General features: G+C 41.4%; 1 protein-coding gene across 5 annotated transcripts in view; it reads left to right on the top strand.

Annotated features, from left to right (window-relative positions):
- kmt2ba (lysine (K)-specific methyltransferase 2Ba) overlaps positions 1-25,701 on the top strand; it is a 69,680-nt gene that overhangs the window by 22,552 nt on the left and 21,427 nt on the right. For 4 of the 5 annotated variants that reach the window (XM_061930928.1, XM_061930926.1, XM_061930929.1 and 1 more), the window contains exons 7-21: positions 1,850-1,911; positions 1,994-2,209; positions 2,294-2,400; positions 3,368-4,171; positions 4,251-4,364; positions 4,440-4,586; positions 4,659-4,751; positions 20,691-20,808; positions 20,880-20,993; positions 21,072-21,262; positions 21,334-21,435; positions 21,503-21,595; positions 21,679-21,755; positions 25,405-25,526; positions 25,608-25,684. In XM_061930928.1, coding sequence (XP_061786912.1) covers positions 1,850-1,911; positions 1,994-2,209; positions 2,294-2,400; positions 3,368-4,171; positions 4,251-4,364; positions 4,440-4,586; positions 4,659-4,751; positions 20,691-20,808; positions 20,880-20,993; positions 21,072-21,262; positions 21,334-21,435; positions 21,503-21,595; positions 21,679-21,755; positions 25,405-25,526; positions 25,608-25,684 — 2,437 coding nt within the window. The remainder of the gene's footprint in view (positions 1-1,849; positions 1,912-1,993; positions 2,210-2,293; positions 2,401-3,367; positions 4,172-4,250; positions 4,365-4,439; positions 4,587-4,658; positions 4,752-20,690; positions 20,809-20,879; positions 20,994-21,071; positions 21,263-21,333; positions 21,436-21,502; positions 21,596-21,678; positions 21,756-25,404; positions 25,527-25,607; positions 25,685-25,701) is intronic. The other variant, XM_061930930.1, reaches the window with a different exon arrangement.

Here is a 25,701-nt window from a genome sequence, read left to right as displayed (position 1 = left end):
AATTATGATGCTTATCGCTTTTTGATGATCTGGTTGGATGAATGCGACCTGAGCGCGGGAGCGTTCACATTGAGGTCGCATCACATACAGTATATAGCCGATTTATTTCCACATACTGGGTCAGATATGACAAATTCAGAATTGTACTGTTCACAGCACGGACATGAAAACAATCTAATACAGGTCGCATGTGGACAAATTAATCAGAGTTGACCTACAGTGTGAACAAGGCCATAATCTTGTCAAGGTACAATACTATAAATAGGTTATTCTAGGTATCTCCAAGTTTACTATGTACAGCTCGTATAGCAGTACGCAGAGACATTACACAGGCACAATATGGTGTATGGAGGTTAATTGTGGTCTTTATTACCAAAGCTTTTTTTGACAGATATTTTTGTTTAAATTTTATGAACAGTTTTTTTGTTTTACATGAAATTATGCTGACAACTTAATCGAATAAAAATTTGTGAGCAAAATGTGTGTTGAATATGTGAAACACAGTGTTTTAAAAACGGTGTATAAAAATTCAGTGCAGAAAAATGTATTGCTTCAAAACTCAAGACCCACTTCCAGTGAGGTGTCTGCAAACCTGACATCTCATTGGCTGGTTTTGATACCCAATCTGCTTCGGTCTTAATTTAACGGAAGTGAGTCTTGAGTCTGAATTTTTATGAACTGAATCTTAAAACACTACTTTTACAGACTATTTTTAAACATAAATGTTTCTTCAATGAAATTGTCAGCATATATATACCGGTATATTTTTAAACTTTTTGTATTGAATTTTTCACATGTACAGTCTAGAAATACAATTAAACACGTCAAATGTTACCCCCCCCCCCCCCCCCCCAAAAAAAAACAACAACAAGTAATCCACAAAAATTATCTATAAAACAAAATATAAGAAATAATAAACATGAAAAAAACATGCATGAGGAGACAAATATTGACATGAAGCCACAGACAACTGCACTCCGAGTCTCCCCAACATGGTGCAGCAATACAGAACACAAAATCAGACAAAAGGTTCATTATTTATCTACCTTTCAATGACATTTCAAAAATTAAATTTGAGACCAGTCTCTTTTACATATTTTAGAAAACCACCCCATATTCCCTAAACCATCACAGAACAACCGTTCAATGTCAGCCGATTTCAATTGGGGTTAAATTTGAGATCCATCTCTTTTACAATATTTAGGAAACCACCCCATACTTTCTGAACCATCACAGAACAACCGTTCAATGTCAGCCTAATTGTCTCCAATTTAAGGAAATAGAGAAAATTTCTAACCTAGCGGACCATCACAGAACAACCGTTCAATGTAAGCCGATTTCAATTGGGGTTAAATTTGAGATCCGTCTCTTTTACAATATTTAAGAAACCACCCTATACTTTCTGAACCATCACAGAACAACCGTTCAATGTCAGCCTAATTTTCTCCAATTTAAGGAAATAGAGAATATCTAATCTAGCGGGTGTGGCAGGGAGGTGCTGCAGCTTTCCAGTTTTGCACAATGAGTCTTCTCGCCAACAAAGAAAAGACTAAATGTTAAAAAATTCAGTCCAATAACTGAAATTGTCAGCATATTTAATGTAAAAAAAAAAAAATTTAGTTCACAAAATTCAAATGCAAAAAATGCAGTGTAAAAAGCAAGGTTTTGTAATAAAGACAAAAAATAACTTCCATAACAGTGCAATAAAAATGCTTGGTAAATTGTGAGTTGTTTACTTTTATGAGGTACTGTAGCACACACCCATGTTCATCTGCTCTCTGTGTACCTCAATGCAGATGTTTAGTTGAACCGTGCTGCTTATTTTAAATAATTGCCTTTTTTTTATTAGATACAGGAGGTGTGCACGGATTGAGCAAGCAAAGACAGAGCGCATTGTCAAACAATTCACAGGTATGTTTTCGAAAATAAGTAATGCAGTTGGTGTGGCATCCAAATGTAATAAATATACACCACTAATCTTGCATTCTCTCAGGCCGGGCCAGGAATTTTTGTGCACCTGTGTCGAGCAGCAAGGACAGCAACTGGGGGAATAGACAGTCAAAGATGTCTGACACGCCGAATGAAGTCCGGAAACAGTCCCTGCGCAACGTCACGCCACGCTCCTATTGGAACCTGCTCAAGTCTGAATCAGACGAGGAGCAGGAAGAAGTAAAGAAATCCAAGGCTGACAAGCTGGATGATAAACTAGGTAAACTTTGCCTCTCTATGTTCCTTTATTTTTGTTTCCTCTCAAACACAACACCGTCTTAGTTCTGTTTGTGTTCTTTTTGAGATGCCCTCTATCAAACTGGACTATTATGTGACGGACGTCCCCAAGAGGCTGTGAAGCAACGTCGGCCATTCTCTAAAGGAGTTCCAGGCAGACCTAGAAATAATAAGGTAATTTTGCATACATTAATAAGCCCCTTTCTTTTATTGTAACATCATTAAATGCCTGGGAATAATTATTTGGAAACACTTTTTGCTCCAAATAACTATCTTTTTGCATAACATTTTTTCTGACCAATTGCTACCAAAAAAAAATATTTCCAAGTAATTTTTCACCAAGGCTTTTCCAATTAAATTTTTTTCCCAATTTCAAACTAATCTAATGTACCAGATTTAGATATTCTTTGAATTCTTCACACAATATATCACATATAGTAGGCCTATCACCTTGCTTTACTCTTTTGTTTCCGTTTTGTCTTTGTAGTGAACCCTCTGCTTTTGTCTTTGTAAATTCATCATGCTCTAAACTAGTATTTTTAGTATAACATATCTAATATTTATTTCCTGGTAATGCACGTTAGTATTTAAAACCCCCCCCCAAAAAAACACATATAGCCGATGTTTAAAAAAGGTAATGCACGTTAGTATTTAAAAAACAAAACAAAAAAAAACACATATAGCCGATGTTTAAAAAAAGAGTTGAAAACCTTTTTTGTGGGCATTAGTTTGTATTTCTATTTTGCAACCAAGTTTGCTGTCATATTTTACTTTTTTACACTTGCATAAGTAAACAATTTACACCTATTTAGGGAATTTCTGTCCTTGTGTAAATGTAAATTATGTGCAATGGTTTTAACAAATCAAAATTTAGTCTGAAAATAACAAGCAAAAGTTGTCCTGTCATAATATTTGGATGGGAATTCAAGCATGCATCTGTTAGTTCACTCCTGCTGTTAATTGCTTCGACAGTGTTTTTCCTTTTCACCTGCCTCACTTTCCCCTGGCTAACATGACATTCCTGAAACCTGGCTTCTTACCACCTCTCTGCTGCCGCTCGCCTCCGCTGCATGCATCTCATTCAAGTGTAGCTTTTGGAACCTGTCTTGCTGGTTGGCTTAGGCAGTCCCCTCCTCCACAGGGACAGCAGAACCCGGAAGAGATGGAGCTCAGCGATTTTTACCCTCATCCCGGCCCACTTGGAACCCCCCTGCCCAAGCTGCAGCAGCAGCTCCGAATACACTTATACCGCCTACCTGATTCTTACCTGCAGTCGCCCCAGTGTCTGGATCCATACCTTACATACTCTCAGCCTGTAACACAGACTAATGTTCCACATGAATTGCATGCTGTAACGACCTCCATGCTGCCATCATCCCAACTTCCAGTAGACCTTCCTCTGCAGGCGTCTGCCCCTGAAACACAGCCTTCTTCACTTCATTTCCAAATGCAAGCCCCACGACACACTCCTGTGTTGCGACTGTGCCGCTTGCCTCAGTCTATGGTGCACGCTGCCTTGCAAAAAAACGCGTCATCATCATCTCTACCATCCCCAAAATCGGCGTCACGCTCTGCTTTGACAGAGGTGATGGCCACTTTGTGGTTTCAAGGGTGCGCGCTGTCACAACTGCCACCCATTGATGTTTTAACCAAGATTGCCCAAACCAACAAAGGGCAAATTGTGGACGGAATGACGCAAAAATGCCATCAGCTTGAAGAGTCACAGGATGGGACACAAACAAAGCGGGAGGATGAACCCAAAGAGAAGGACACTTCTGCAAAAGAGACGTTGCTGCAAAGGCCTGCAGGAACTGACGCACATTGTCTACTTCATTCCCAGAATGCTCCGGAGTACGTGTCAGTGAACGCCCCCTTGGGTTTCACTAACGGATTCCCCCAGAAGGGCATGGTCCAAGACCAGAGCAAGATCCGAGTAGATTTTAAGGTAGGCGGTCAAGCTTCAGACTTCTTTATATTTCCATGTCAAGTTGACTTCACGGACCTGTATGCTTTGTGTCCCTCAGGAGGACTGTGCTGTGCAGAATGTGTGGTTGATGGGCGGGCTCAGCATCCTCTCATCTGTCCCGACCACACCTCAACCCGTCTGTCTGCTCTGTGCCAGCAAAGGTCGACATGATGTAAGATAAGTTATTTTCAGAACACGTCTGTTATGTTCTTCTATAACCCATCCGCTGCTCCACTACCCTCTCTAGATGATTTACTGCCAGATATGCTGCGAGCCTTTCCACAATTTTTGCCTCACGGCTGACGAGCGCCCTCTGGAGGAGAACAAGGAGAACTGGTGCTGCAGGCGCTGCACATTCTGCCACGTGTGTGGGCGTAGAAGCAAAAATTCAAAGGTGTAAAAGCTAGCCTAGCGTTGCCCTGTTTGTCCTGTACTACATTCATTACTAATTTTTTTTTTTTTTTAGCCTGTGCTGCAATGCAGAAAATGTCAAACATCCTACCATGCTTCTTGCCTGGGACCAACATACCCAAAGCCCGTAAACTGCAAGCTGCCCTGGGTAATTATTTTAATATTGGTACATTACTTTAACTCTTAAGCGACCTTAAAGAATCACTAACTGTATTATTTATAAATATAGTAGATTATGGGGAACTCAAGGCAATTTGTAGTGTGCTGTACGGCGTGGCGCAGTGGAAGAATGGCCGTGCGTGACCCGAGGGTCCCTGGTTCAATCCCCACCTAGTACCAACCTCGTCATGTCTGTTGTGTCCTGAGCAAGACACGTCACCCTTGCTCCTGATGGGTGCTGGTTAGCGCCTTGCATGGCAGCTCCCTCCATCAGTGTGTGAATGTGTGTGTGAATGGGTAAATGTGGAAGTAGTGTCAAAGCGCTTTGAGTACCTTGAAGGTAGAAAAGCGCTATACAAGTACAACCCATTTATTTTACTACTTTACAGACATTGTGGATTATTTCCAGGTATTTTTTTAAGAGTTTTTCATATTGTCATGGTGTCTTGGAATGTCTAGAATCGAGTAATATAAATATAAGGCCTTAAAATGCCAAAAATTATCTTAAAATGTCGCAAAATGTCTTTCGTATTAATTTGTGATGGTCTTAAAACTGCTGTCTAGGCATATTGCGGTAATTTGCTTTGTCGCCTGTAATACGAAGCTGATGTAGCTTATAATACAGTATATTGACCTATTCGATTGGTTTGACATCTTTAAGACATAATTTAAGGTCTTAAAATGTAAAAAAAATCATCCTAATAGTTCACAAAATGTCTTAAATATAATTTGGGAAGGTCTTATAAATGCGGCACGGGCATATTACAGTAATTTGCTTTGTCTTCTATAATACAAAGCTGTCATACCAGTAGCTTATAATACAGTATATTGACTTAATAGGATTGGTTTTAACATCTTGTATACACAAAAATATTTCAAAGTGGCCCCCGCGTTATGTTTCGCATTTTGTTTCCTTACGACACCGAAAATGAACCATACTGTGACCTTAATACAGAGATGCATACCAAATTGTAAGGATTCCGCACAATTTTTACACCCCTAGTATTAATTTTAATTCTTTAAAACTATGGCTGTTAGACGATTAAAATATTTATTGCGATTAATCGCATTTTAACCATAGATTACTCAACATATTCATCACACTTAATCACAGATAGATCATTTTAAAGTTTCTAAAATTGTGACTCGATAATTTGTTTGCTTTAATGACATGTATTAAACATTATGGTTTTTAAAAACAGCTCAACACAAAATGGACATAGCCACGCTTTTAATGACGATAAAAAAGATATCTGCAGTGCGTTGTATCTTTGGCAGAATTTCAATTCCTGCTGTAGGGAGCACTTGCATTCAGAGAAGATGAGCTAGCTACACTTCTGTGTTGAGATACCAGTTTTGCGCATTGATAACAAAATGTGAATTGTTACGATTATGGTTTGATTGTCAGAAACTTCTAATGTCAATGGTATTCATATCGCTGCATAACAATGTCTTAACTGTCTGTTTATTGATAGTGTAATAGTCAGCATGTAATTGAGGACTATCAACCAGAACATCTTATGAATGTTATCTGCAAACAAACTGCAGATATTTTTTTAATTGTCATTAAAAGCGTGTTTATGTCCATTTTGTGTTGAGCTGTTTTTAAAAAGCATAATATTTATTTCAGCCTGCCAGAAAATGTCACCCTTATATTCCTCAACTGATATTTTATTTATTTAGTTAGAAATATCACAGATTACGGTACATTACAAAACATATTTGGCAAAGCATGATCGTAATGTAGGCCATTTTTAATTTTGGTTGGTGTCGTTGGACCGAATGTGAACACTTTTATTTTGAAGCTACAAGAGTTTGATTGGTTAGAGAAGCGGTGTTTTGACGACAGACAGATAAAAAAAGTGCCTCTCGGCTTTCTGCCCACTTTCTTTAATTTTTGCTTAGCTTGTATACAAGTGCGACAGCAGGCATTTGCTCCAGGGATAGCGGCGATAGTGGATGATTTGGACCTGGCCTTTCCGTAATGTCCATTTAGGCTCAACAGTAACTGAACGCAGTTATATTTTTATACGCTATGGAATTGACAGAGGGTCAGACCAGACGCACACGTTAATCACGTGTCAGAAAATTATTTGAAAAAAAAAGGAAAATCATAGCTTTGCTAGCCCTTTTTTTAAACAAATACATTAACTTCAGACTTCCTTTTAAAAGTTTCGATTTTTGAGGATGCTATTTATAATTGAAGTTAATATACCTGTGCAGCCCGCTCACAATTTGTGGAGTACAACCAGCTATTGTGCTGTGCGCATGCCGTGGCATGCGTCAGTAGTGCTTAGCTAACAGCGGAGATTATGCAAATTACCTGATTTGTGGCTCCAGAAACCTTTGAAACTTGCAAATTTGGCCTTGGAATGCTTTAACTGGCCTAAATGTGAAAGAGCAGTGAATGAATTCATATATTTTGCAAGTCATTCTGGGCCTTGCCATTTTTTCATGTCTTTGTTATGGTAGGGTTTTTTTTCTATGAAATGCGTCTTAAATTGTATTTATTATGGTCCTAAAAATCTTAAATTTGACTTGTTAAAACCTGCAGAGACCCTGTTTATATATTGTCCAAGATGGCAACCGTCAATACAAGAGCAACAATCTTGTATATTCTTTATTGCAGAACAAATGTTTTAAGGTTTTTTAGACATGCATACTGTTACCATATAATACATCATATATTTCACATACTTCCATTTTCTAATTACAACAGGTCGGAAACGGAGTAGGAAGAAGCAGAGCTTATTAAATCCTACTCTGTTTTTAATTCATAGAAATTACTAATACATTTGATCAATTCCTGTTCTTAAATTGTAACACAATTTAAATAAATGACTAATAAATACAACAGTTCTTGTAAATAAATGGGTGAGTAAGCTGTGATTCACATAATGAGACGACTAACATTATCTCACTGTTAATAAGTCTCAAAATGTTTATCCAGATTCTTCTTCTTTGTACTTAACACAGGGGTCCCCAACCTTTTTTGCACCAGGGACCGGTTTAATGTAGGAATTATTTTCATGGACTGGCCTTCCACGTGTGGCAGATAGCAAATAAGTGCATGAAAAAGTAATACATGAAAAAACTCACCACAATGTTCAATTAGTGGGAGCCACTGGCCTTTTCCCTTTGCAAAAAAGCTCTCCATAGACTTTTGTTTTTAACTAATTTTTGCTAGTAGTAGGCTTTTTTTTGGCCTTAGTATCTGATGGGTTATAGGTAGAGATGTCCGATAATGGCTTTTTTGCCGATATCCGATATTCCGATATTGTCCAACTCTTAATTACCGATTCAGATATCAACCGATACCGATATATACAGTCGTGGAATTAACACATTATTATGCCTAATTTTGTTGTGATGCCCCGCTGGATGCATTAAACAATGTAACAAGGTTTTCCAAAATAAGAGAACAACTTCAACTCAAGTTATGGAAAAAAGTGCCAACATGGCACTGCCATATTTATTATTGAAGTCACAAAGTACATTATTTTTTTTTAACATGCCTCAAAACAGCAACTTGGAATTTGGGACATGCTCTCCCTGAGATAATCCTGATACCCACTACAACTATGGGAAATACTATACTTTGACTTTCACAAAGTGCATTATTTTTTTATTTTTTTAAACATGCCTCAAAACAACAGCTACAAAAACAATTAAGGCACACAGCTTCAGTCCAGAGTATACTAGAGTAATAAAGTAAACAATAACATAGTCCTCATTTAGTGCAAGACTTCCTGGCATACTGTATAACAGGGAATTATAAACTGGGTCACATCCATCTTCCGCTTGTATTCATCGTGTATCTCCTTATGATTATCGAAGAGGTGGGAGATCTAATTGCTTGTATTAAAGGAAGAAGTCTTGGTTCCTCCTCGCATAACCAACTTTTCGCAGTCATTGCAAATTGCCAGTTTTTTATCCGTCAGAGACACTTTAAAATAATCCCAAACCATAGACATGGTGTCGTTAGTCAGTCACCGAGCGAGCTCGCTTGTTAGCCAGGCTACAGCACCGGCAACAACACACTCTTGTTGTTGTGTGTTTTTTTATTTATTTTATTATTTGTTTTTTTAAACAATATTTGTTTATTCATTTGATAGGGAAATCATAATACAGGTACTGAGAAAACAGACACTTTTTTTGTTGTCGTATGGTAATATTCAGAGTGGGATTAACAATAACACAATATTACAAGACTAGACTGTAGACTGGTATTTCTATGAATTATTTTGACTGAAGTCTGGGGAACTCTTGTTCTTGTTATGCTGCGCTCGCAGCGGTTTGATGAGGTGATCAAGCGTCGCCAGTAAACCTCTCATGCTGCAGTCGTCAACTCCTGTGTTGTGTGTGGGAGAGGGGAGGGGCTGCTGACTGGGAGACGCAACTGCTCTGGACTGCTCCCTACGTCCGTGTTTTACCGGATATGTACAGCGGCGTTTTAAAAAGTAATTAATTTTACTTTTTGAAACCGATACAGATAATTTCCGATATTACATTTTAATTAGGGATGTCCGATAATGTCTTTTTGCCAATATTCCGATATTGTCCAACTCTTTAATTACCGATACCGATATCAACCGATAGCGATATCAACCGATACTGATATGTACAGTTGTGGAATTAACACATTATTATGCCTAATTTGGAAAACCAGGTGTGGTGAAGATAAGGTCCTTTTTTTTAAATATTAATGAAATAAAATAAGATAAATAAATTAAAAACATTTTCTTGAATAAAAAAGAAAGTAAAGCAATATAAAAACAGTTACATACAAACTAGTAATTAATGAAAATTAGTAAAATTAACTGTTAAAGGTTAGTACTATTAGTGGACCAGCAGCACGCACAACCATGTGTGCTTACGGACTGTATCCCTTGCAGACTGTATTGATATATAATGTAGGAACCAGAATATTAATAACAGAAAGAAACAACCCTTTTGTGTGAATGAGTGTGGGAGGTTTTTTGGGTTGGTGCACTAATTGTAAGTGTATCTTGTGTTTTTTATGTTGATTTAATAAAAACAAAAAAAAAACGATACCGATTAAAAAAACGATACCGATAATTTCCGATATTACATTTTAAAGCATTTATCGGCCGATAATATCGACAGGCCGATATTATCGGACATCTCTAGTTTTATAGGTGATAGATCACATTCAAGGTCAAGAGCATGGATATATACCGTATTTTCCGCACTATAAGGCGCACCTAAAAACCACAAATTTTCTCAAAAACTGACAGTGCGCCTTATAACCCGGTGCGCTTTATATATGGATAAATATTAAGATTCATTTTCATAAAGTTTCGGTCTCGTAACTACGGTAAACAGCCGCCATCTTTTTTCCCGGTAGAACAGGAAGCGCTTCTTCTTCTACGCAAGCAACCGCCAAGGTAAGCACCCGCCCCCATAGAACAGGAAGCGCTTCTTCTTCTACTGTAAGCAACCACCCGCCCGCGTAGAAGAAGAAAAAGCGCGCGGATATTACCGTACCTTTCATTTCCTTTGTGTGTTTACATCTGTAAAGACCACAAAATGGCTCCTACTAAACGACAGGGATCCGGTTCATGAAAAGACGCAATCTCTCCATCCGCACACGGATTACTATTTCACAGCAACTGATATTCCTGTGAACCGCACTGTGGATACAACGGGAGCACGTACGGTGAATATACGCACCACAGAGAATGAGAAGTCATCCTTCACTGTGGTTCTAGCTTGCCATGCTAATGGCCAGAAACTTCCACCCATGGTGATATTCAAAAGGAAGACCTTGCCAAAAGAGACCTTTCCAGCCGGCATCATCATAAAAGCTAACTCGAAGGGATGGATGAAGAAAAGATGAGCGAGTGGTTAAGGTAAGTTTAAGTTTACGCGAAGAGGCCGGGTGGCTTTTTTCACGCAGCTTCGTCCATGTTGATATACGATTCCATGCGCGCCCACATCACGCTGGTTTTAATATATTATTAAAGTTTGACTGGCCTATTTGACTGTTTTTTTGACATTCCTTTAGCGCAGTTAGATGCGGCTTACAACACGGGGCGGCTTATAGGTGGACAAAGTTTTGAAATATGCCGTTCATAGAAGGCGCGGCTTATAACCCAGGGCGCCTTATGGTGCGGAAAATACGGTAATAAACCTAGAAATACTTGCCATTCGTTCCAATAGATTTTTGTGGATTTCTATTTTCATTCTAAAAGATATGTATACATTTGTTGTGCAATATTTCATACGTAGATACAGTTAGCTTTTTTGGTCCAATTTTCCTTGCCTAACTACATCTGTTATTGCTAACTACTGTGTAATAGGACTATGTGCAATAATACCATCACTTTAACTTCCAAGGCCAAAGGTGATGTGTATTTTCTTCCTTCAGCACAATTATTATATGCAACAATTTAGCACTTCTCCATGCAGATTAACTACTATGGTCACTTTGTTCCTGATCTGCCCTGATCTTAGGTCATCAACCTGCTGCTGAGTGCAGATGAAACCTAGCTTTTGCCCACAATTTGGCATCTTTACATATTATACGTAAATTGATGTGCATTGTCCCATGTAAAAAAAGATGTACCGGTAACAATTATAGCAAATGGCAACTTCCTATTAGGAATTTTATAATACATCTATGAACAAGTTTATTGGTGTGTCTGGTGGGACTGGCGAAAGTTAAGTAGGCGAAAATGCGGTCGGTTATAAATTATTCAATGTCTCTGTGCGGCCCGGTAGCAAATGCGTCATGGACCGGGACCGGTGGTTGGAGACCACTGCTTTAACACATTGAGTTTGAACAGTTTCTTAAAGAGGAATTGCACCTTTTTATATTTTTTTAATTGCCTATCATTTACAATTCCTATGTAAGACAAGAACACATTTGTTTATGTTTTTTTCCAATGCATTCAAATACATAAAAGACGGCAAATCTGAGGTGGCTAACAACGCAGCTATTGGGAGTACACTATTCTTCCCCTAAAGCCCTCTAAAACCCGCCAACAATACTCCATTTACATGTCGTGACTTGAATATTGACCAAGTATTAGCGATATTATTATACGCGCTAACGTTATTATGCGCGCTAATGCAGGCAGACTATTTTCAGTGGTGCTGTGATCACAGCGTGCTATTTAGCTCAGGGTTGTAAGCTTTGCTTTTTCACTAGAAGCAAAGGTGTTACTATATGAAACATTTGTAGCACAGAATAAAAATTGTAGCAATATGAAATTCCACAATTTAACGAAACGCTCAATGTACACAGCAACACACAGTTGCACTCATACAAATAAACACGGTGCTATATAAAGGCTTAATGCCACTTTCAATTAAACATCTCTGTCACACAGCTTTTTATAGTCAAGTAATACTATGCTATGCCATGTACTGAGCTACATATGATATCAGTCACATAACATGACCCACATCGCATCACTTGCAATTGATAACATTACTGATCATAATGCTACTTATAAACATACCAGAATGACCAGTGATGCTGATAAGTTTTCAATGTAGTGAGTCCCACAGGTGTTGATTCGTGTCGGTCCTTGGAGAATTCAGTGGGACCCCACAAAAAGAGGCTGTTTGCAACCTTTATGCGCATGCCTAGAGGTCGCTAACTTCACTAAGTATTTTAAGCATTATATCAAATATAATATATACTAGGCCTGGACAATTAATAACATTTTGATTTCGATTATGGCTTCTCACAATCATGAAAATATAGTAATCGTAAAAAAACCGATTGATGGGCTTCGCAACGTGCATACAAATTCTGTAGTTTGTGACGGAGAAACGGATGAGTGAGCGCGAGAGTAAGAAAAGACAACGTCTACTAGAAGTTTTGGATTTCATCATGGTTATTACTTGTTATTTGACACAGCGCTAATTAATAATCACTAACCTCAACAAAAAACAAGTAAGACGTATGATTTCCGTGTTGACGTAACCGCGGACGGGGTCACATAGTTGGCCAATAAAACAGAATCCATGCAAAATAATATCAGGGAAATTTACATCAATGTGACTGAAATGCTGTCATTGTGAAGAGAAATAACATTTGTCTGGGAAAGTAATGTCCGAGAATGCTCATTCAGCCCCGAAACAGGTCCTAAGCTATAGTCAAGACGGTCATTTGAAACAGCAGCTAAACTACAAAGCTAAAGCTCGCAAGAAAATCCATTCACCCACAACAAATCTCATCTGCTTGTGTTTTTGTGAACGACATCATTGATCATCGATGTAACATTAATGTACAAACAGGAGGACAGCAGCCGCAACTTTAAAATCACGGCCGCGCTCTTTTTGTTTTGTCCTTTCTTTATGTGTCAAACTGAGAAAAGCAGAGCACACTTCACCCCCCTTCACATTAATAGGCCTGTGCAATACATCCGGTCCGACTGCTCTAACAAAATAAAGGTTTCAAAAATAGTACCTGACACAAACATAATGTACTTAAAGCACTTATTGATATATTTACACAATTATTATTATTTGACCTAATACAGTACCGTATATTGGTCAAAATTGTCCAAAAATGTATTGCACCAATATATGTGAGCATTTTTGCATTGAATTAAGAAACATTTTATAAAATTGTATTTGACACAAAAAGCACCACTCTATGGTGGTAAAATAAGTGTAAAAAATTATTGCTTGGATTTGAATGACGGGAGAGTCTTGATACCCATTTCCTTGACCCGACCACACACAAAGAAGTTGTAGACCTCCATGCCTTTCGAAATTTTCATCTGATTTGTCGTGTAGAATGACATTGTCGCACAAGATAGTTTGACGTGTCTGGGGGATCCACGGACGGATAGTACTTTATCACTCAATACATCTTTTTTTGGGATCTATTCCATTGCATAGTTAGATTTTTTGCTCGTATCTGCTTTTTGCAGGAAGATTTAGGCCCTTTTGCGTACACAGTTTGCGAGCTGCTTGCTGCACAACAACCATCTTGCTTTCTCTTTTGTAACACGGTTAGTGAATGAAGAATACTTTTTTGCTTACTTCCCCATATGTCTACACAATAACTCAGATATGGTAACACTAGTGAGCAGTAGAGAATATAGAGTGATTTTTGGGCTTTTGCCTTTTTCCATTATTGCCAATTTCCGCTTCATTTTATCTATTTTTACACCCAAGAATGTTGTTTAGTTTATCCTTTCAACATCATTTGTAATTGTGTTTGACTTTCTCTTTGACTTTTACCGAATAGCATTCTTTTAATTTTGTGGAGATGTAAAGAGTCTATGTTTGTCAAACCATCTCTTTATTTTGTAAATTTTTCTGTTATTTGTCTTAGCTTCTGTGTGTTCTCTCCCAAAAGAAATGCAGTTGTCATCTGCAAACAATACTAACTTTAAAGCACCAGTAGAGTGGAAATACAAATTGACTTTATATGCTTGATTGTCCATCCATCTTCTTCCGCTTATCCGAGGTCGGGTCGCGGGGGCAGCAGCCTAAGCAGGGAAGCCCAGACTTCCCTCTCCCCAGCCACTTCGTCCAGCTCTTCCTGTGGGACCCCGAGGCGTTCCCAGGCCAGCCGGGAGACATAGTCTTCCCAACGTGTCCTGGGTCTTCCCCGCGGCCTCCTACCGGTCGGACGTGCCCGAAACACCTCCCTAGGGAGGCGTTCGGGTGGCATCCTGACCAGATGCCCGAACCAACTCATCTGGCTCCTCTCGATGTGGAGGAGCAGCGGCTTTACTTTGAGCTCCTCCCGGATGGCAGAGCTTCTCACCCTATCTCTAAGGGAGAGCCCCGCTACCCGGCGGAGGAAACTCATTTCAGCCGCTTGTACCCGTGATCTTGTCCTTTCGGTCATAACCCAAAGCTCATGACCATAGGTGAGGATGGGAACGTAGATCGACCTGTAAATTGAGAGCTTTGCCTTCCGGCTCAGCTCCTTCTTCACCACAACGGATCGATACAGCGTCCGCATTACTGAAGACGCCGCACCGATCCGCCTGTCGATCTCACGATCCACTCTTCCCTCACTCGTGAACAAGACTCCGAGGTACTTGAACTCCTCCACGTGGGGCAAGATCTCCTCCCCAACCCGGAGATGGCACTCCACCCTTTTCCGGGCGAGAACCATGGACTCGGACTTGGAGGTGCTGATTCTCATCCCAGTCGCTTCACACTCGGCTGCGAACCGATCCAGCGAGAGCTGAAGATCCTGGCCAGATGAAGCCATCAGGACCACTTCATCTGCAAAAAGCAGAGACCTAATCCTGCAGCCACCAAACCAGATCCCCTCAACGCCTTGACTGCGCCTAGAAATTCTGTCCATAAAAGTTATGAACAGAATCGGTGACAAAGGGCAGCCTTGGCGGAGTCCAACCCTCACTGGAAACGTGTCCGACTTACTACCGGCAATGCGGACCAAGCTCTGGCACTGAGCATACAGGGAGCGGACTGCCACAATCAGACAGTCCGATACCCCATACTCCCTGAGCACTCCCCACAGGACTTCCCGAGGGACACGGTCGAATGCCTTCTCCAAGTCCACAAAACACATGTAGACTGGTTGGGCAAACTCCCATGCACCCTCAAGGACCCTGCCGAGAGTATAGAGCTGGTCCACATTTTCACGACCAGGACGAAAACCACACTGTTCCTCCTGAATCCGAGGTTCGACTATCCGGCGTAGCCTCCTCTCCAGTACACCTGAATAGACCTTACCGGGAAGGCTGAGGAGTGTGATCCCACGATAGTTAGAACACACCCTCCGGTTCCCCTTCTTAAAGAGAGGAACCACCACCCCGGTCTGCCAATCCAGTGGTACCGCCCCCGATGTCCACGCGATGCTGCAGAGTCTTGTCAACCAAGACAGCCCCACAGCATCCAGAGCCTTAAGGAACTCCGGGCGGATCTCATCTACCCCCGGGGCCTTGCCACCGAGGAGCTTTTTAACTACCTCAGCAACCTCAACCCCAGAAATAGGAGAGCCCACCACAGACTCCCCAGGCACTGCTTCCTCATAGGAAGACGTGTTGGTGGGATTGAGGAGGTCTTCGAAGTATTCCCTCCACCGATCCACAACATCCGCAGTCGAGGTCAGCAGAACACCATCCTCGCCATACACGGTGTTGATAGTGCACTGCTTCCCCTTCCTGAGGCGGCGGATGGTGGTCCAGAATTGCTTCGAAGCCGTCCGGAAGTCGTTTTCCATGGCCTCACCGAACTCCTCCCATGTCCGAGTTTTTGCCTCTGCGACCGCTGAAGCCGCACACCGCTTGGCCTGTCGGTACTTGTCCACTGCCTCAGGAGTCCTATGAGCCAAAAGAACCCGATAGGACTCCTTCTTCAGCTTGACGGCATCCCTCACCGCCGGTGTCCACCAACGGGTTCTAGGATTACCGCCACGACAAGCACCAACTACCTTGCGGCCACAGCTCCAATCAGCCGCCTCGACAATAGAGGCGCGGAACATGGTCCATTCGGACTCAATGTCCAGCACCTCCCTTGTGACATGTTCAAAGTTCTTCCGGAGGTGGGAATTGAAACTCTCTCTGACAGGAGACTCTGCTAGACGTTCCCAGCAAACCCTCACAATGCGTTTGGGCCTGCCAGGTCTGTCCGGCATCCTCCCCCACCATCGCAGCCAACTCACCACCAGGTGGTGATCGGTAGAAAGCTCCGCCCCTCTCTTCACCCGAGTGTCCAAAACATGAGGCCGCAAATCCGATGACACAACTACAAAGTCGATCATGGAACTGCGGCCTAGGGTGTCCTGGTGCCAAGTGCACATATGGACACCCTTATGTTTGAACATGGTGTTCGTTATGGACAATCTGTGACGGGCACAAAAGTCCAATAACAAAACACCGCTCGGGTTCAGATCCGGGCAGCCATTCTTCCCAATCACGCCTCTCCAGGTTTCAGTGTCGCTGCCAACATGAGCATTGAAGTCCCCCAGTAGAACGAGGGAATCACCCGGGGGAGCACTCTCAAGTACTCCCTCAAGTGAATCCAAAAAGGGTGGGTACTCTGAGCTGCGGTTTGGCGCGTAAGCGCAAACCACAGTCAGGACCCGTTTCCCCACCCGAAGGCGGAGGGAAGCTACCCTCTCGTCCACCGGGTTGAACTCCAACGTACAGGCTCTGAGCCGGGGGGAAACAAGAATTGCCACCCCAGCCCGTCGCCTCTCACTGCCGGCAACGCCAGAGTGGAAGAGAGTCCAGCCCCTCTCGAGAGAACTGGTTCCAGAGCCCTTGCTGTTCGTCGAAGTGAGTCCGACTATATCGAGCCGGAACTTCTCCACCTCGCGCACTAGCTCAGGCTCCTTCCCCCCCAGCGAGGTGATGTTCCACGTCCCAAGAGCTAGCTTCTGTAGCCGAGGATCGGACCGCCAAGTGCCCTGCCTTCGGCTTCCGCCCAGCTCACATCGCACCCGACCTCTATGACCCCTGCTATGGGTGGTGAGCCCATTGGAGGGGGGACCCACGTTGCCTCTTCGGGCTGTGCCCGGCCGGGCCCCATGGGGACAGGCCCGGCCACCAGGCGCTCGCCATCGTGCCCCACCTCCGGGCCTGGCTCCAGAGGGGGGCCCCGGTGACCCGCGTCCGGGCGAGGGAAATCTGGGTTCCTTGTCAGTGTTATTCATAGAGATCTTCGAGCTGCTCTTTGTCTGATCCCTCACCTAGGACCAGTTTGCCTTGTGAGACCCTACCAGGGGGCATAGAAGCCCCCGGACAACATAGCTCCTAGGATCATTGGGACACGCAAACTCCTCTACCACGTTAAGGTGGCAGCTCAGAGAGGATGCTTGATTGTGTTTCATTAAATCCATTAAACCATATCCAATTGAATTTACAATCCGCAAAGTATTTGAAAATACCGTCTACACATCACAAATAGCCACAAATTCAGTCAGCCATTTTGAATATTCCGCTCCGAACGTCTTCGGTCATTTCCGTGGCTTGACGTCACTGAAGTAACACTTATGCACTCTGACCATAGTATCAGAGCAGTCATACTGGAAGAGAGATGTGCTGTCTTTCGTTCGCAATCACTGTATAAGACATGAATACATGTTTTTCTATTTTTTTATGCATTCCAAGTCGTAAATAAATAAAGACATAAATATTCCGTCAATTGGGGCTCTTAACCATCCAAAACCCGCCAACAATACTGTATATACATATCGTGACCTGCATATTAACTAAATATTAGCGATGTTGTTAATATAAACTGTAATGCAGATTAACTATTAGCGGCTGATTGATAACACACAGCTCAGTAGTCCTCTGCTGCTTTTACTGTGAGCTGGCAGCAATGTCCTGCTGCTACTGCATCATTGCGTCTCGGCTTGGCAAAGTTATTCTAGATTATAAATCCTGCCTTTCATCTGGATATTAGGAGGATTTAGCCGTAAATCTAGAAGTTGTTCATCTGTGACATTCGATTCATATCGGAGATGGAGACAAAGACGCACAACCGAAAACAGTGTCTGCAGGAAGACTTTTCTTGTGAACTTTTCGTGTGGATCATGATTAGTTCTTCATATAAACAGGAAGATAGAGACATGCTGTCAGTCGTCATCAAAGTAAGAGCAGACATTGTACTGTAAGCTATCGTTTTATTATATTTGTAGTTTGTATTTATTGATTAAGCATGTACCAATTAAAGCTGGATCTGTTTAACAGAGCATTAAAACTTGTAGCTCATCCTCTTTATATTCAGGTTTAACAATATAAGGTTCTGGATCATAATTTTTCCCAAAGTAATTGTTGTTGCCTCTCACAAAGTCTGCATGATTTGCATTGTTGTTGGTGATGAAGGGATCTGCGGTCTTGAGCTCTACGTCACACGATTACGTGTCTGGCAGCTCATTATCTTTCAAAATGGCTCGGGAATCTCTGTGAGATTGATACTATTTTTTTTATCATATCTATTTACTCGCAAACTTTGTAAGTCTTTCGGTGTCATACATCAGATGTATATGATAGTAGCTTCAATATAGAGGCAACTTGTTTTTCCACTCTACTGGTACATTTATGTCATTTGTAACTTTACAAATGTTGTTTATTTAGAGATTGAAGAATTTTGATCTCTGTAAACCTCTGGGGTACACCGCAAGATATATTTAGCGTTGTAGACATATTTTTTCCTAGCTGCACGTATTGCTTTCTGTTAATAAAGTAGTAGTAGTAGTAGTATGTAGTTGCGAGCGAGGAGCCCTGCCTTGCGTGTTGTGTTTTGGATTATTTTGAGTCTTTGTATCTATTTCTATTGTGAAATGTGTTGGCGCAATTGTAATTAATAATTAATAATTAATTAATAACTGGGATTTATATAGCGCTTTTCTAAGTACCCAAAGTCGCTTTACATGTACCGTATTTTCCGCACCATAAGGCACCCTGGGTTAAAAGTGCGCCTTCAATGAACGGCATATTTCAAAACTTTGTCCACCTATAAGCCGCCCGGTGTTGTAAGCCGCATCTAACTGCGCTAAAGGAATGTCAAAAAAACAGTCAGATAGGTCAGTCAAACTTTAATAATATATTAAAAACCAGCGTTCTAACAACTCTGTTCACTCCCAAAATGTACGCAAATGTGCAATCACAAACATACGTATATCAACATGGACAGAGCTGCGTGAAAAAAGCCACCCGGCCTCTTCGCGTAAACTTAAACTTACCTTAACCACTCGTTCATCTTTTCTTCATCCATCCCTTCGAGTTAGCTTTTATGATGACGCTGGCTGGAAAGGTCTCTTTTGGCAAGGTCTTCCTTTTGAATATCACCATGGGTGGAAGTTTCTGGCCATTAGCATGGCAAGCTAGAACCACAGTGAAGGATGACTTCTCATTCCCTGTGGTGCGAATATTCACCGTACGTGCTCCCGTTGTATCCAGTGCGGTTCACAGGAATATCAGTTGCTGTGAAATAGTAATCCGTGTGCGGATGGAGAGATTGCGTCTTTTCATGAACCGGATCCCTGACGCTTAGTAGGAGCCATTTTGTGGTCTTTACAGATGTAAACACACAAAGGAAATGAAACGTACGGTATATCCGCGCGCTTTTTCTTCTTCTACGCGGGCGGGTGGTTGCTTACAGTAGAAGAAGAAGCGCTTCCTGTTCTATGGGGGCGGGTGCTTACCTTGGCGGTTGCTTGCGTAGAAGAAGAAGCGCTTCCTGTTCTACCGGGAAAAAAGATGGCGGCTGTTTACCGAAGTTGCGAGATCGAAACTTTATGAAAATGAATCGTAATATTAATCCATATATAAAGCGCACCGGGTTAAAAGCCGCACTGTCAGCTTTTGAGTAAATTTGTGGTTTTTAGGTGCGGCTAATAGTGCGGAAAATACGGTAGAACCCATCAATCATTCACACCTGGTGGTGGCAAGCTACTTTCATAGCCACAGCTGCCCTGGGGTAGACTGACGGAAGCGTGGCTGCAATTTGCGCCAACGGCCCCTCCGACCACCACCTATCATTCATCATACAATTCACCGGTGTGAGTGGCACCGGGGGCAAAGGGTGAAGTGTCCCGCCCAAGGACACAACGGCAGCGATTTTTTTTGTTTTTTTTTTGGATGGTAAGAGGCGGGGAGCGAACCTGCAACCCTCAGGTTTCTGGCACGGTTGCTCTACCCACTACGCCATGCCGCCCCAATAAAGTCCTTCAGTTATTTGGTTACGTTGTGTGTATATGCAATCATGCCTATGCAGTGACCCAACTATTCCAATCATGCCAAAGGAGGGGGAGTGTACCAAACTTGAGCATGGATTAAAACACCCACATTAGCCAAACTTGCCGCACTTTAGGTATAAAATGAACCGTACGATACGACTGACGTATTGGGAGTACCGTACACCCATTCGATGATGAGTGGTATTTCCTCAAGCAAATTGTCTCTCAAAGTTCACCTGTTCTTTTTGGGCCTTTGTGTGTTTTGTAAAGGTCTGTATGACGTGCATTCGTTGTAAAAGCTGCGGTGTTACGCCTGGAAAGTCATGGGAAGTTTCTTGGAACCACGAAGAGAACTTTTGCCCCGATTGTTCCCTTCTCCATGACAAAGGTTAGACTTCTCGTTGAGCATGCCTTCCATCCATAATGGTTTGACTAATCTATGTTGTTTATTGTATGCAGGTCACTTCTGCCCAGTCTGCAACAAGTGTTACGATCACTGCAGCCGGCCTGCGCAGATGATTCGATGTTCCAAATGTTGCCACTGGGTGCATCATGCATGTGAGGGGCTTTCTGGTGAGTGTGTGTAGTTTTACTGGGAAAAGGTCTCAAGGAATGTACTTCCACATCTGATTTGTGTGGTTTGTCATTCAGAGGAGCTTTACAGCTTGCTGTCGAGCCAACCTGATAGCGGGGCGTTCATCTGCTCTCCCTGCTGCCAGCATGGCAAAGAAAACTGCACCTTGAAGGAGCAGTTGCACGACCGGCTGCTGGTCAGCTTGGAGGAGGTTCTTACTGGCCTTCTCACCTCTAACGTCAGCCAGCCCCTCACGCTCTGTAAATTGGTACGCACAAATTGCTACTCAAAACGTATTTATCTGTACAACTTTAATAGCTCACACTTTATGTGTCCCAGTGTCTAGAAACAAACAGGGCAGAGTATAACAGTGAACAACCATCAGTTTGTGACCTACAAGCCATGCACACAAAGTTAAAAGGAGGCGGCTACTCGTCCATTGTGAGTATAACAAGGAGCATGAAAACGAGATAATATATTTTCCAATACCCCTTTTTCATCCAATCAGAAAGCTTTCCACGTAGACTTTGTCTTTATGATGAGGACGTGGCTCAAGAAGGAGGCTTCTCTCTTTGAGGATGCTAGAGAGCACTATGTCAAAGTAATCTTACCGCACTAATAAACACTCACCGTTGATGTATTTACCTATAATCTCAACTGATTGTTGTTGTTCTGTTGTGACAGTTGATGGTGCAAGTATTCAGCTGGCTGCCCGCACACTACAAAAAGAAGTTTTGCTCATTCTCTGAGCAACCGCCAAGGTAGCCTTGCGCAACACTCGCAACACACTTCCTTTGATGTGCATTGTGGACATACATTGACCGTGTAGTACTGTCACAAATCTTTCTGTTGTTGCTGCACACTTACCAGAAATGATCATTACAAAACTCTCCTTAATAGAGGTGGGGGAAATAATCGTTTTTTAGATGCATTGCATTCGGAAATAGAGGATTACAAAATCGATTAGTAAACGTCGATAATCAATGTATTTATTGTAAATAAAATAATGCAGACAGCTCTAAAACTTGGCTGACTGCAACGAGCCACCTCACCAAGAGATCCGACCAGCTCCTTTATTATAGGGCACTTATGTTCCAGTTTTATACACATTTTCATAAATTTGATAAATGTGATGGGAATTTCTTATTACAAATGCACTGTTTTATTTTTTAAGTTTCAAGATACATTTCTTTTAGTGAAAACAAATTTAAAACTGCATCAATATACATCCATTAAAGACGCATCAATAATCGATTTTTAATCGAATCGTGAGGTAGCCAAAGATTCCTACCTCTACTCCTTAATGTGTATTGCAACCACTTGAGGTAGTTGCTTTTCTTCCACTACTTACCCGAGATGGCGATAATTGGGGATGAAATGACTATTTGAGGCGTTTTGAGGCAACATCCACGCACTGGCGGCGCACACGACGCACTTCTCACTGACTACGTTTCCTTGCACTACCGTACATTAGTCTGATTTCTCAAATAGTTCGACTCTAAAGAAGCCTCCTACAACCCCTGTAAACACCTTTATCTGATCATGTTTGGCTTTTGAGGCACCGGACTAACACACCTAGCTAATGCGATTGGAAACCATAGCTCTCGAGGGGGTGTGTGTCCAGTCCAGTCTTTACGCATGGGATATAACCTGGAAGCAGATACCGATTTAATCAAAACAGGCAACAACTGGAATTAAGAGGAGACTTTATTTTCTTCACAAATTAAAAGAACGGAACATTTTGAAGTGCATCAATGGGAGAGGAAAAAGAAACCAAGATTTATTTAAGACGGTAGCTAACGCAACGAAGAATGTCTGCTTCATTCGAACGAAATACGAATTAGATGAAAAAGAATGAAGCAGATACTGTACATTAAAGGCAAAAAAGAAAGCGTATACAAACTGCATTTGTGCACTTTATTCCACACTACTGGCAATTGTCCACACCAATAGAAACCCTCTGGAGCAGGATCAGGGCACAAATTGTCTTTCCCTTCGGATTTAAAACTCTTTCCATCAATCCACAATTTTTGAACGTTTTGTTTCCATGATGCTCTGTTTGAAAATGTATTCGAAGCAACTCTCTCCCACAGCTTCTAGCGTCATGTTTCTGGCGCAGTCTATGATAATTTCTTGATGCTGTCTGTTATTTAATATCATCATAGCCATTAGAGACGTACTATTTGTTACCAGTGCTAATATTACAGCGGCCATCAGGTACAAAAAGGACTGCGCTGTTGACTTAGAAGGAGCCGCAAATCGGATAACTAATACATTAAACCGCTAAAAAGCATATGGCGTATGACCAATAGTTGCAGTAGTGAGTGACTTCACATGCAAGTGTGAATATACAAAAAAATTATTATTATTATTAACTATTTTAAAAAGCAGACTAATTTAGTGCATGGAAACATCAGTGTGAACGTGCTTATACACTCTAACTAGGGTTGCACGATATAAATTTGGTGGATGGTAGAGCTTTTAATACTGTCGATATTTTTTGCTAATGCATGTTGATGACAGCTGTGTATACAAATTTGACAGCAACAAGCGAACCACCGCGTCCTTAACGCAATGTAGCATCCTTGCTGGTGGTTAAAGAGCAGCAGCGGTGGCCGCGCCCGGGAATTACTTTTGGTAATTTAACCCCCAATTCCAACCCTTGATGCTGAGTGCCAAGCAGGGGGGAGGTAATGGGTCCCATTTATATAGTTTTTGGTATGACTCGGCCGGGGTTTGAACTCACGACCTACCGATTTCAGGGTGGACACACTAACCACTAATTGTGTGACAATCATTGGTACTTTATTTTTAACTAATGTCATGTCCACAGTGCCACTTCTACATCAGTAATCTTCACCACCATGGTGGCAAATAAACTACATTTCTCAGTAGGGCTGCAATGATTAGTCGACAATAAAATGTGTCCACAATAGTTGTGCCGTCATCACTCGTGTTTTTCCGGCCGGAAGTGGGTCTGCATCGACACTCGCAAAAACATCGGCAGTGATAACATGTGAAGTGTTAGAAAATGTCCTCTTATATTTAAAATGTAAAGTGTTAGAAAAAATCCTCTCATCCTTGTTAAAAACAAGAATACCTGGCTCATTTTGCAAAGTGCACCTTGTTTTTATAGCTGTACATCTATGATACGGAGACATGATGTCGGACATTTGGAGGGAGGGAGGTGCTCGCTCGCTAACAAGTGTGAGACGAAGTTGTTTGAAAAATAACTAAATATTATTTTATACAAAGTCAGCCAGCTAAACTTTGTCTACATCAATTCAAGTACATTTTAAAGCAGCGTCAGTTTGCAATGCCGTAAAAAAACAAGCTTTGACAAACGGGTAACTGCACGAGCGCACACACACACAGAGATAGTCGCCAATGCAGAGGTATCATAAGAATAAACATACAGTCTATTAATTAGCCAACATTTAAATTATTTATTAATGAATTAATAATTAAAACAGCTGAATGAGCAGCACAGTTACAGTATAAATACATATTTATGAATGAATTAGTCATCTTTGTTGCTAGTAAGAACATGCCTGAAATAACTTAAGCTGCATTTAGAAGTAGATGGAAAATTAGAGCCATTAAATATGTGTACGTTTAATTATCTGATTAGTCTACTAATCGTTAAGATAATCGTTGACTAATAGACTATCAAAATATTTGTTAGTTGCAGCTCTATTTCTCACAAATATTATCCCAATAGGACAAGGTTTAGCTAAACATGCTACACTAAAAACCGTAGGACGGTATGCTAACTGCAAGCTACAGCTCTCGAATGTAAACAAGGTGGGCAAATTGATACAAATATCGACATTAACAATACCAAGTACCGGTAGTATAGTATCAGATCGATACCACAGTGTTTAGATCAATATTTTTACTATCAAAAAATCTTTTGTCGTTACTGTTATTGTTCACAAAATCAGGGAATAAGTCCCTGAACACAAGCGGGTTTAAAGCAAAAAACAAATGATCTAAATCTGAGCCATTAGGTCATAATTTTAAAATGTAGCTGAAATTGTTACACTCCCGTCCTATGTATATTTGTCTGATTATAATTGTGATTAAAAAAAATTATAATTTAATGGTCTTGAAAATTTGAAGTATCAGTCTTGGTCCCCTTTGACTACTTGGTTTTGGATTGATACCCACATTTATAGTATTACTGAAAACTAATGTAAAGAATAAGTGTTTATTACATTTTAGCAGAAGCATAGCCACAAACATGGTAGGGCAGAAATGATGCTTTAATAGTTTTGAGAAACCGTAATTGATGTATTATGTTACTGCATAATTATGTCAGCAGCCAAATTAGGAGCCTTTGTAACCCATTTTGAGATGGTTCACTTACACTATTCTTGTGTCTGACTTGGCTAAACCTTTGCTCTCCAGTGCAACGTTCCCAGAAGCAGTTCACCCGCCTTCCAAAGAGCACAGCTATGCACAGTGGATCAAGAGGGCGCACCAGCCCCGGGAGTGTAGAGGGGCATATGCGGGGAAAGCTGGCTTCCTAGGTAAGTAAGCTATTTTACAGTATTACTGCTACTGCAATGCTATGTAATAAAAGAAAATCAAATTTTCTGTTTTCTGTGCAGGTGTGAAAAATCATCTGGAGGCCAAAGATTGCCGGCAGTGTGCTTTGTGTCAACAATCCGGCGACTCTGTTCCCAGAGTAAATTCAAGCTGCTT

This window comes from Nerophis lumbriciformis, linkage group LG37, assembly GCF_033978685.3.
Source record: "Nerophis lumbriciformis linkage group LG37, RoL_Nlum_v2.1, whole genome shotgun sequence".
Classification (NCBI taxonomy): domain Eukaryota; kingdom Metazoa; phylum Chordata; class Actinopteri; order Syngnathiformes; family Syngnathidae; genus Nerophis; species Nerophis lumbriciformis.
Note: the sequence above shows the minus strand (reverse complement) of the source record. Positions and strands in the feature narration are given on the sequence as shown.